General features: G+C 45.6%; 1 protein-coding gene across 1 annotated transcript in view; it reads right to left on the reverse strand.

Moving 5' to 3' along the window:
- KCNK9 (potassium two pore domain channel subfamily K member 9) overlaps positions 1 to 11871 on the reverse strand; it is a gene marked incomplete at both ends in the record, with an annotated part of 79472 nt that extends 67601 nt beyond the window's left edge. The window contains one exon of the mRNA XM_082752474.1: positions 11295 to 11871. Coding sequence (XP_082608600.1) covers positions 11295 to 11871 — 577 coding nt within the window. The remainder of the gene's footprint in view (positions 1 to 11294) is intronic.
- Between the last annotated feature and the right edge of the window lie 496 nt (positions 11872 to 12367).

Here is a 12367-nt window from a genome sequence, read left to right on the forward strand (position 1 = left end):
TGCAACAGCCACCGGTAGAACTGTTCAAACAGTAGCCATAAAAAAAACTGGTGACAGAGCTGACAGTGAGCAGTTGCTGCTAAGAGAAGAGAGGTTGATTCTTATCCAGATATTCAGCTGGAGGTGAAATTGTAGGATGCACCAATAATCCCTCAGGGAAGCAGGAACCTTTAGCAAAAAAAAAAAAAGGACAGGATAAACTTACATAGATCCCAAGCAAGATCTGAGACAAACTTCAAACAGCCTGTGTGTGTACAGAACCAGAGAAAATCAGGCAGGAGGAGACTAGTCCATACTTTGCCGCGAGGTAGGACAGCATGCATAGGTCATTCTTGACAGATGCTTGTCTATCCTGTTCCTCAGGACCTAGCAAAAAAGAGCCCACACCCTCCCCAGGCAATGTATTTCGGTGTTTCACTAGTATCACTGCTAAAAAGATTTTCCCTCTGTAGCTAATATAAGTCATCCTCGATGCTGTTTAATAGTTTTTTCTTATTCCCTGTACCAACCTCAAGCTCTTCAGGAACAGGCTGTGGCTTTGGTCAGATCTGAAAAGCCCAGGCTGGATTCTTTCCAAAGAGATCATGGAAATTTTTTTTAACTGCTTAGCTCCTGACCTGCAAGCCAGGTTTCAACTAGTCATCCAAATCAGGACCACAAATGTTCGAGAGCCAGCAACTTCCCTCGTGATACCTATTGCTAAATACGCAGAGCCAAGCTCACATGACATGCTTCTACCTCTGTGGTATCACCAGCCTTTACTGTGGTTCATCTTGAGGAAAGAAAAAATTAGTTGAAATAAAAATATATCAATAAATAAATAAGCCAGAACATATTCATCTTACTAGCTCTGGAAGCAGCAATATGGAGGTAAACCACCGTCAAACCCACGACTGAAAAATCATCACCAAAATACCAAAGTGCCAGCAGCTGGCCTGCCTACGTTGTAAGGGCACTGACAGCAAACTTCATGCAGCAAAAGCAATGCAGGAAGACTGCGAGGCTTTGTGGAAAATTATCTCTGGTGCCAGTCCAACAGTTAAAGCAGAGCCGAACGCAGCCCATACAGATTAGGTTATCGCTTAATAGGATAGGACTGGTACAAAGGCTTCTAAATGAAAACATAATTGGGGGTGGATATTTGGGAAGAAAACAAAAATAAAGCCGCGCTGAATCATATCAAGTGCTTCTCAAGTGTTAAAACAAACCACTTGGATGTGCAGTACATTCATGGACTGACTTGTAACACTGCTAATTTGCTTCTGTTGGCCTACACGAGTAGGTATCAGCTTATGTTGTTTCCTCTGACTGGCAGAGTGCACTCATTAAGGCAAACACATTGCTACTAAAGCCCTAATTGTTTTGAAAAGTGCCCTTTAAATAACAGGCCTTTTACTACTAGGCAGGATGTGTTTTAAGAGCAAATCATGAGCTTAAGCCTTTGCTGCCAAAAGACTGGATGCTCGTTTATTTGTTTGTCAAGCAAAAGTACCAAAAAATGATGCAAAACCCAACTGCACCAGCACAGACTGAACAGCTATCATCTGTGGGGCATTGAGCAACCTGGTCTGGTGGGAGATATCCCAGCCCATGGCAAGAGGGGTGGAATTAGATGGTCTTCCAACCCAACCCATTCTGTGATTCCATGATCTACATCCTTGTCTTGGGATATTAACTGCCATGTGAAACAGCAAAGGAGGGGAGAAACTCTGAAGGAGAGAGCTTGAGAAGATCACTGAATTCTTCATGTATCAGTAGGAAAGTCAACTGAAGAGTTCAGTCAAATCTCTGGGATTTCCAGGTGCTTCCAGCGACAGAGATCCATTGTCATTTCATTGTCTATCAGTTGACTAGAATCAGTTTCATCTCATTTCTTACACACCTAAGTAATATTGCAGAAAAGACTGCAAAGATAACTCATATTTGGTGTCCAGCAGCACACCAGCAGTAGATCAGGCACTTTGATGGAGGACACAGGGGAGTCATGGTGTGTAAATGCCTTCAAACGCTCAGACAGCCTCTCATTCCCCAAACATTGGTTGCCAGACTTCCATTTTTGCTGTTTTTCTCTTTAGGAGTCCAAGGCAATTCAGATTTTTTGACAGCCTCATACATGTACATGTAACAATTCTGAATAATACTGAAACGACATCCCTCTGCTGTTTCTAGAAAATACCAGATGTGTCATGAAAGCTACTCTTCTACAACTCCTGGTCTACCTCTGAAAACCCCCCAAAAAATAGCAAAGACCAGAACAACTGTGGAAGAGCACTGAGACGTTCGGTCACCTCTGCAGGTATGAGGTGCAAGATAATAATCAATCACCTTTATTACATCAAGAATTTTAAAATATTTCCAATGCAGTGCCTTAAACAATATACCTGGGACACAGAAGATTATAGTGAGGGCTCTGTGTGCTTCCTGCTGCTGAGTTCATATTATTGCAGGTCCCCTCACTTCCAGAGCAGGGTCAATGCAAGTACCAAATTCCAGATTTTTAAAAATTATTGCTGCCAATAACTCTGTTTTTACTGAGTGGAGCCAGACCTGTCTTACCATATACTCCACACTATTAACAGCTAAGAACAACTGCTCATTAGTTAGAGTAATAGAGGGCTAGACCTCTGAAACAAGAGCATTTGACACCTTCTCTTACTGTGCCTGGTCCTGAAAAGATCCAGATGGGTGTGAGATGTAGGAAAGGGAAAACTCAAACCTCCAGGTGGTCACAGGTGTGTTACAACAGTTAATGTGTGATACAGTTCCCATAGCAATGGCCCATGGTGGTTTAAACATAGGAAGAGGACATCCTCTCTACAGGACATCAAAAGAAAAGGTGATGGAAGAAATAAAATATTCCATCTGCACCCAAATATCTCTGTAATGATTTAATAGTAACATACATTGGAAACTGCTGACAGTGCCGATTGCCTTGGGAGCAAATCCCTTTTCTTCCTACCTTTCCTTCAGCACACCAAGCATATCCCTAAATTGGGAGACTATGAATGTTTGCTTGCAGCTAATCTCCTGCACTGTACAATTAGAGAGCTGCTGTGGGTCTCATTCATCAGCTCCTAAAGCTCTCTGAAATTTTCCTGTTGGAGATAGCTCACAGTTAGCAAGGGGAGCGATACCCTTCTGTGACAGCAGAGCCAGGAGACAATCAGCTTCCCATCAGATACCTTTTAACCCCACTATTTGTCTGCTTTTCTCTGAAGCTCTTCTTTCTTGATGGTGCAGGGAACTGAAAGGACAAGACAGTCTATTCCCTCCTAAGCGTCCTAACAAGTAACAAATACACGAGTCCTTAATACAGATATGTCTTCCACTGACATGCCTGAATCATTTCTGTAATGAAAGCAGTTAAAAAGGATACCGAACCCCTTAACCAACTGACTCAACTGACTACTGCATGAGCCTCTTGTAGCAATTGGCCAGGCTTTAGAAAAGGTCAGTTAACTCCTAAAAAAAAAATAAAAACTAAGAAATTTTGAAAGATTTTCCCCCTGAAACAGTAAAGAAGTATGCATTACACTTCCAAGAAGAAACAAAATCAAAAAGTCTCAGTGGATCAGAAGAGGTTGTTAATGTCAGGCAGCAATGAAAGAAAACAAAATTTAAAAATTAAAAAAAAAAAAAAAAAGAAAAAGAAAAAACGACACCATCAAAACAAATAAAAAGAATAAAATCCATCAAAATTCTTCCTCAAGATTTCTCTTTTTTGAAAGCTAAGGTAAAGGTATTCAGGAGCTGTATGCTTGAGCTTTCCACTTTCAGTTAAATAAACTAAAAATCAGTAGAAATGTCAAATTCAGCACTCCACAAAATCTGTTTGCTTCATTATTAAAAGAAAAATCTGAAAATTGTTATTACAGCTATTTGGGAGGAAATGGTTTGCTACAGAATATAGCTCCTTGCACTGGAGAATTGATGTCATGTAATGGCTTGATTCAAATCTACTCTGAGTCCAGACAGTCTCTCCATTATTTACAGCAGACTTTGAACAGGCCTTAATTTCCGTGTTGATTTTTGTTTGTTTGTTTTTCCTACATTCCCTAATCCGTAGATTCCCTAATCTGACTTTAACCAAAGAAACAGCCACAGGTGCATTGTCAACATCAACATTAGCTGGAAGGAGTCAAGCTGCAAACACCTGGTAGGATATAGGTAACCTCTGGCAAGGCAGCTGTCCATACATTTATCTTGGAGTCAGTGGATCCCATGGATGCATTCAGAGAAGGCAATGGTTTAAAACTAATTTGCACTACACCACTTCTGCACGTATGCATCTACATATACAAAATCTCTGAAGTAGCCCATGGCTTTATTCAAAAACATCCCCAAACCAAGAGGAGATGACCATGCCTGCCACATGCAGCAAACATCTGTTGCAAGCCCGCAGTAAGCTGTAGTTCAGCTCAGAAGCAGCAAGGTCTCTTACTGATTAGTTCTGCATCATCAGCAAGTGTCCTTGCCAGCATCTGTTACAGGGGAGGGGGATATTTCATGCAGCCGTTGCCCGAATCCTGTCAAGGATTGTCAGGAAAAATGCACAGGAACCAGGTACCTAAAAACTCTAAAATGCAAATAATTACCCAGAACAGTAAATGCTCCTTTACATAGTAAAGCTCCAGGTTCTGCTTTTATTGCACGTCAGAAGACCTGAGCTGCAGGAGTTTGCTAATATCACCTGGAATTCATTATGGAGCTGTGCCTTTGGTTCATCTTCACTGTTTAATCTGGCTATAAAGTAATGCCATGTGGTCTGAAAGGGAGAAGTGAGCTGCTAGGCAATTAGAAATAGTTCTCAACCTGAATCTTCAGAAAGTCATTTTATCTTCTTGTCTCTAAATTGAGGATAATTTTTACACAGAGGTGTTGTGAAGATGAATCACCTAATGTCAGAACAGCATTCTGAATATAAAGTGCTGTGTAACTCCAGCTCGAAGCCATGAGCATCATTTTCAGCATTCATGAAGGAATGTGCTCCAGCACCAAAGGAACTAAGCACCTCAGTTCAGGCTGCCTTCAAGAGAAGACGACAGCATTCTGGTCCTTGCTTTGAGCCAGACCGACAGGGTCTGCCCCAAATCACACGTTGTACATCCATCAATCCATTGTCCCATAGATCAAGCCTCACAGTTCTGATGCTACTGCCAAAGAAAGCAGCATCCAGGATTCCACTTCATTCTAGTGGAAGCAGGCACAAGCCCAAAGCTAACAGATAAACTTCTTCCTTTACTCTTCATCTACACCTCCTCTCCCTCACAGTTCTGCCTGGAAAATTTCTGCTTGCCGTCCTGAATCAGGGGGATCGTTTTCTTCCCCTTAAGACTCAATGACATCTCTAACCTACCACCTTGTCAGGGTGCAAACAAAGATGTTTCTATGCTGACACCTGCAAAAGCATATAAATGATTTTACCGCATAGAAAAATCATCAATAAGCAAAGGCTATGTAGTGGAGAAAATGAAATGTAAAAGATCTCCGTTTTTCCTTTTCCAGAAAAACCAACCAGTGTAGGAACTACGAGGGTTTGAGATGTGGAAAAAGAAAACTGTACAACATACGGCTGATAAAGACTTCAAGAGGTCAGCCAGTCCATCTTCCACCCCAAAGGCAAAAGCAGCTCTAAGTTAACCATTCCTGACAGATGTTTGTCTAAACTCTTTTTAAAACCCTCCAATGATGGAGATGCCACAGCCTCCTTAGGCAATCTCTTCCAGCACACACCTACCCTGACAGCTGGGAAGAGTTTGCTAGTGCCTCATCTAAACCTCACTTGCTTCAGTTCAAGAAAGAAATGAAGAATAATATTTAGAAAGAGAAGAAAGGGCACCAAATATTAAAAAAAAAAAAAAAAATCCAATTTCTCAACCCAGATTATGCTAAGGATATCTTCTGACTCCATCTCCTGTCAGAGTGGCTAGAGGTTTCTCGATGCTTCCCCAATAGTTTTCAGACTATAACTAGGTGCTGCATTCGCCCTGCCAGTAAGCCATACAGCTGGAAGTTGCAGTTCAGCATCAGTCTGAGCTGTATTTTTGCCTTGCTTATCAGTGATTTTTAAAAAGCTTTTGTTAATGTGCCTCTGGCAGGAATGCAAGGTATCATTGCAAAACCAGTTTTCAAGAACTCAGGAACTGTTTCTGTGAGCGTGTGAGCAAAGAAGCCATACCAAGTCCTCTCTGCCTTAGCACAGCGTTATTTGGATATTCTGTTTTGTTTTGTATCGTTTGGTTAATTCTCCATGAGACAAATGATATAGCATGAAAAGATATTGCAGAATATTTTAATTATGCAGGGGAGCAAACTCTACATAAACTCATCTTCATGTGGTTCACAGAAGCTGATCTCCTCTTTGTCCAGGAGATGCCACAAGCAGATAATACAACTTCTGATCATCCAGTAATCTCCACTGAAACTTCATGTGGTGTGAATCAGAACAGATCCATTACTTCTGTGGATCTACAAACACCAGAAAATCTTGCTCTCTACTTTCACCTGAGCTTATTAATAATAAAGTGGCTTTCATCTACTCTGTCATGGTTGTTTTCTGGTTTGGTTTGTGTGTGTGTGTGTTTTTGTTGTTGTTGTTGTTTTTCTTTCTTTTCAATGAGGTATGACCTTCATGGTCCCAGCAATTCACAAGCACAGCAGTTAACTGAACAAAATATTGGTCTTTCTCCTTCTATGTCTTGTTGTCTTCCTTTCTTTCCACTGCAAGTTGTCCATCTGACACGATTCCCTACTCACAGCTCTTCAGTGGACTGCTTTTAGCTATTGCCATCTATCAAAAACCAAAAGCAGACTCAAACCACCAGAGGCCGGCCTTAAAGGAGGAGCACCGCTGGCAAAACAATTCACACGTTAAAACATATCTTTTTCTAACCCAAATTAGAAACATCGCAACACTATCAGCACGGTGAGTATTTTATACCCATTTTACAGAAGGGTAAAGAGATGCAGAGAAAGGATGAGGGCACAAAACAGCTATCCTGATCTGGGTTTAAGCATGTGATTGCTTAGTTCATTAATGCAGGTTCAAATTCGCTGTGAGGCCACCAGAAGTAAGCCATCCCCTCCTCTGGATGTAAACAGCTCCTGAATCTTTAGGTATCAGTAGCCAAGCAGCTGTCAGTAGGTGGTTTCTCCATTCATCATTACAGGCGTTGCACCACATTCTCCAAAAATATTTTGTCTCTGTTCACCAGGATACTTCATTCACTGCTTACAGTAGGTTTGAGACTGAAAACAAAGGCCTAAAAGCTAGAAAAAGAGACTAGCAATTCACAGCACACACACTGTTTCAATTTTGTTCTCCTTACAGTCACTTCCCGGGGAAAAAAAATAAATAAATAAAAATCCTCAATCTGTTTGTTGTTTCAGTTCATTTTAGGGTGACACAAACAGCTTTCAGTTCTTTACATTCTACACAAGCCTCCAGAAATATTCAGTGTTTACTAGAGCTCAGTGGTGTTAAATCAAGTATGACTATCACCCTTTAAGGCCTAAATGGTAGAGCGATAGCCATACCAACAACACATTTTGACAGTGTCGACACCTGCTAACACAGAAGCAGTTTAGCCACTCCTATAAACCTGTGGAAAAGGGCACCGAAACTTAGTGGGAATCCTAGGAGCTACTTTTTATTTTCAAAAGTTGGTGTTTTCATTCATCGTAGCCAGCCTCTTGATACTCAGTGGCATATTCTGCAGTGTTTCTCAGAAAAGACAAATAGCTGGATGGAGAACTGGATTAAATCACTCTCTGTCATCGTTTTGGCTCTGTAACTGTAAATGGATAGGAAATTATACTATCTAACTCTGAAGTGAGAGCAATCCCGAAATAAACTCAGCAACTGGCAACAGCCAAGAACAGCCTATTAGTTCGTTCTGATCACCTAAAAACTTTCACAGGATTCAAGCAGGACCCAAACTTCATGAAGAGGTGGTTATTTCCCTTCTGCTGGTGAATTTTAAGAGCGGAGCCATAAAAATGTGTAGCACCTGCAGTTGTTTCAAAAAATAGACAACAAACAAACAAACAAACAAAAACATCATTGCACCTGGGGAGTAGGAAAAAAAAAATATTGCCACAGGTGGAAAATAAATAAATAGATAGATAGATAGATCAATAGATAGATAGATAAATAAAAATGTTTCCATTTATTCAATCAGCCCTGGTTTCATTGTTTAGCAGTCGGACTGACAAGTGAGCAACAACCTCCCGCCCTCTACCCCAGGCGAAACGCTGAAGGTTCGAGGAAACGTGAGAGTTGGCCAACACTCAGCGCTTCACCTCGCACAGGAGGCTTTCAGCTTTCAGTAGCCAACCCAACCTGGCCTTCAGCGCCCAAATCCCACCCAAACGAAGCCCCTCTCTGCGGAGGCTGCCCTGGAGAGGCCGGGGAGGAGGCGTGGAGGCTGCCGGAGCTGTCCCTTCAGCACCACGTCCCGCCGGGAGGGTGAAGAGCCCGGAGGATGAAGAGCTCGCAGGATGAAGAGCCCGGAGGAAGAAGAGATCGATCACATCTAGACCACGGTCCACGGCCCATGAGAACCTTCCCGCATTAAATTAAGGCTTCCGGAGTTTCACGCAGCACGGCGAGGAGGGAATCGCTGCAGGCACGTTGCAATATCAAGGAGAGCAATTAGGTTAGACATAAATTAGCCTGCTATCATATGCATATCGCTAGACTTTGTGGTCCACTGATATCTCTTGCACTCCTCTGAGGAGAAGTTCGTGGAGACAGATTTACCACTCTGGAATAGGCGACAGAGGGTTTTATTCACTCTGTTTTAAAAAACAGCCTGAGATGGTTATTTAGAGGCACTTTTACAAGAGCACTTACTGCCTACAGCACGCTCACTAATGCATACACGGCATGTGCTTCTTGAAGTGTGTCTGGAAAGCTTCAGAGGGAGAAGGAAATGTATGTGAGAGCACACACAGTTAGATTAAAAATAAGAACCACCAAAAAAAGATGAACATTCAAGATCGCTGTCCAGGTCAAGAAACAGAGAAGAAATCTATTCTTATTTTCCTGAGAACTTTAATACAGAAACTCATACTTTTCTCTTGTGAACCTTTTTTTTTTTTTTTTAGGATAAATGAAAAATAAAGAAATACCGCCCATGCTCACTTTTACAGACCACCAGTAGATCTGATAACATCCTGAAGCTACTTTAGTACTGAAGAAACATGCAAAACAGAAATAAGTTTGGCAAGATACTGATAGTAACTATTAATAAACTTTTGCAAGAGGGATCGCGTATCCTCCTGGAGCAGAGCTTCCCCAATGAACAATTGTCAAAGAACATCCTTCAGCACCATTCTTTATTATCCCCTTCGCTTCCTGTGGTTCCCCGTTGCTATACATGCTTTAAACCTACACATTTCTGACATCCCAAAGCACCTCAGCCTACAGAAATGTACACTACTATCCTCTGCACGCTGATGGGCTCCGAGCTTCCTACATGAATCTCAGCTCTTTGCATGAGAAAATGCTACAGCCTCCCGGACAAGTTGTACTTGTTTCCAGGTAAAATATGGTCAAAACAGCAAAATACTGTAAAAACAGCCCTTTCTACCTGTCACCAACCGAGCTTAAGAACACAGAAAGTATTGCAGCTCATGCAGGAGTATAGGGCACCGTGAGTATACAGGCATGTGCATGGAAGCCCTGTTGTAAACCAGGAGGGCACGGTAGTCCAGTATTCACTTCGCCCAAATAAATGACAAGACACAGATCGAGGAAGAGAGAATCTGTCAGCAAAGGAGGAGAGTTCGGACACCGTAATGAAGAGAAGCAAATCTAAGTCATCTGCTAAAGTTACATTCTACTTTATATTCTATAGACTACTTACATATGTTTATTTATGTATGTATATAGTAACAGAAAAGGAGATTGCCACTTAAAATCTAATCTTTGAAAGGGCAAATAGGCTTCATGCTGTCAAATAGTCTTTCGAATGAACATGTTAATGCACCAGCTATAACATAGTCAAATACAAATGTAAGTAAACACAGCTCAAAGGACAGCGGACGGCGTACTCTGCTGAAAACTGCCACTATCTTCAGGTGGCAACGTGGTAATTGGTCGTAACAAGCCCTAACTGGTAAAAAAAAAGACCGAGTCTTCCTGTATTAGCATGAGAGCTAGTTCTCTCGTGTTCAATACAAGGCACTGTCAAGCAGCCTTCGAGCTAGAGGGGTATTTTCAGATCTCCCCAGATATTAGAGGGGAGCATCTAGAAGTGCTGAGAGAAGGACGAGTCGAACAGCCTCAGCAAATCCACCCTACTGAAAGCAAAACAAGGAAGAACACACCTGCTAACCAAGCCAAAGCCCGAGCTGCAGCAGCCTGGCGTGCACACTGCAGCCTCTAGTTACCGTGGCATTTATTTTTTACGGCAGGGAAGCAAACTTTATGCGAAATGCTCTGTCTGAGCTGAGCGAAGCAGAGAAGTACAAAATGACAGCCTGTGGCTGCGTCCGCTGGCGGTCCCTCTGCTGTCCTGGGGAATGGCATGCCCGGGGAGCTAGGCAACACCGGCACGACAGCGGGCATCGTTCTGCTGGCTGGACTGTACGGCCACAGAGAGGAGATGCACTCTGTGACCTGTTGACACATCAGGCGCTCCAGCTGCAAAGAAAACTTCAGGAACACGGCGGGAGACCGCAGCTGTGGGAACCCCACCACAGCCTTTTGCCGATGCCAAGACAAAGTTTGGGAGAGCCGGGCTGCCCTCAGCCACGGCTGCAAAGAGGGGGTTCCAGGCTGAGCCTGTTCACACGCCCGCCTCGTTTTGTCCTCATCCAGCTGCCTTTTGCCCAAGTTTTCCCCATGTCTCCGAAGTGCAGGTGCACACAGGGTTCCCAGGAGAAGCGTGGCGGCAGGGCCTCGCTCCTCCCGCGGGGAACCCCCCAAGCGGTGCCATCCCGCCCCTTCCCCACCTCCTCCTCGCCACCCAAGCCGCAGGACAGTGGTAGCCACTTGGTAGCCACCAGTCCCCCACCAGCACAGCCCCGCTCCTCTCCAGTCCCACCCAGGGGACAACAGGCTCCATCTCCAGGGGAAAGAGATGCGGGACACCTCCGAGTCCAACAAGTTGCCCGTGGAGAGACACAAATTACATAACACAGGAGGGAAGCCAAAAAACTCATCCGGCACTTAACACTTTGCACGCCACAGCCCCCTTGCCCCTCTCCCTTTCTTCCAAGCCGGGAGAGGGGAGGGAGAAGGCTTTTGTCCCGACCCCAAAGGTCCTCCCCAAAACGAAGCCACTCACCGATGGTCGTGATGACCGTGATGGCAAAGTAGAAGGAGCCGGCGAATTTCCACTGGACGCCGGCCCGGTGCGGCTCAGACTGCATGATCACCAACTCCAGCTGCCGGTAGTCCTCGCTGGTGATGTTGTACTTTCCTTTGAGCCGGATCTCCTCGGCTTTGAGTTTCTCCTCCTCCCGCATCTCGTTGTCGGACTCGAGCGCGTCGAAGACGGCGGCCCCGACCAGCAGGTAGGTGAACGTGCAGATGATGAGGGACAGGGTCCGCACGTTCTGCCTCTTCATGGCCGCCAGCAAGGGGCGAGTGAGGGGACCATGTCCCCCCCTGGCCACCCGGGGATCCGACAGGCCGCGGCAGCCGCAGCAGCAGCAGCAGCAGCAGCAGCAGCAGGGGGACAGCTGCCGGGGGAGGCGGCGGCGGCGCCCACCGCCACCGCTGCTGGGGGGCAGCTTGTGCTCGGGCTCCTGGCCAGACGAGAGGCACAGGAGGCTGCTGGAGCGCCGGGACCAGGTGCCTTGGAGCCGGGAAACTCTGCGCAGGACCTGCCCAAACCAAGCCGTCCCAGTGCGCAGGGCCATCCAGGGCAACCCCCCCCACACACACACACCCCGCTCCTCCCCAGCACCGAGGCCAGGGGTTATAGAGGGGGGGGTCCCCGGCGTGGGAAGGAAGGAAGGAGCCGGGACGGGGTCCTGCGGTGCTTTGAGGGGCCCCCCCCTCCGCCAATTCGCCCCCCGCAGCCCGGGCAGGGCTCGGCGGGGAGGCTGGAGCCGGCCCCGTCCCAAGTTTCTTCGGGGATGGAGGGGCCGAGGAGCGGCTGGGCTCCGGGGGCTGCTTGAGGAGGAAGGCGGGGAGGGGGGGGGGGAGAAGATTTGGGGGGAAAAAATCTCCGTCCGAGAGGCTCGGGACGGGCTGGGGGCGCTTTTATTCCTTCGGCCGCCGTGCGAGGCGGGCGGCGGGGAGCCGGCTTGCTGCAGGTGTCCGCGGTGCGGAGTCCGGGGAGGCGAAGAAAGAAGCGGCGGTGGTGGTGGTAGCGGTGGTGGTGGTGGTGGTAGCGGTGGTGGTGGTGGTGGT

Source organism: Aythya marila (genome assembly GCF_965140915.1).
Source record: "Aythya marila genome assembly, chromosome: 2".
NCBI lineage: Eukaryota > Metazoa > Chordata > Aves > Anseriformes > Anatidae > Aythya > Aythya marila.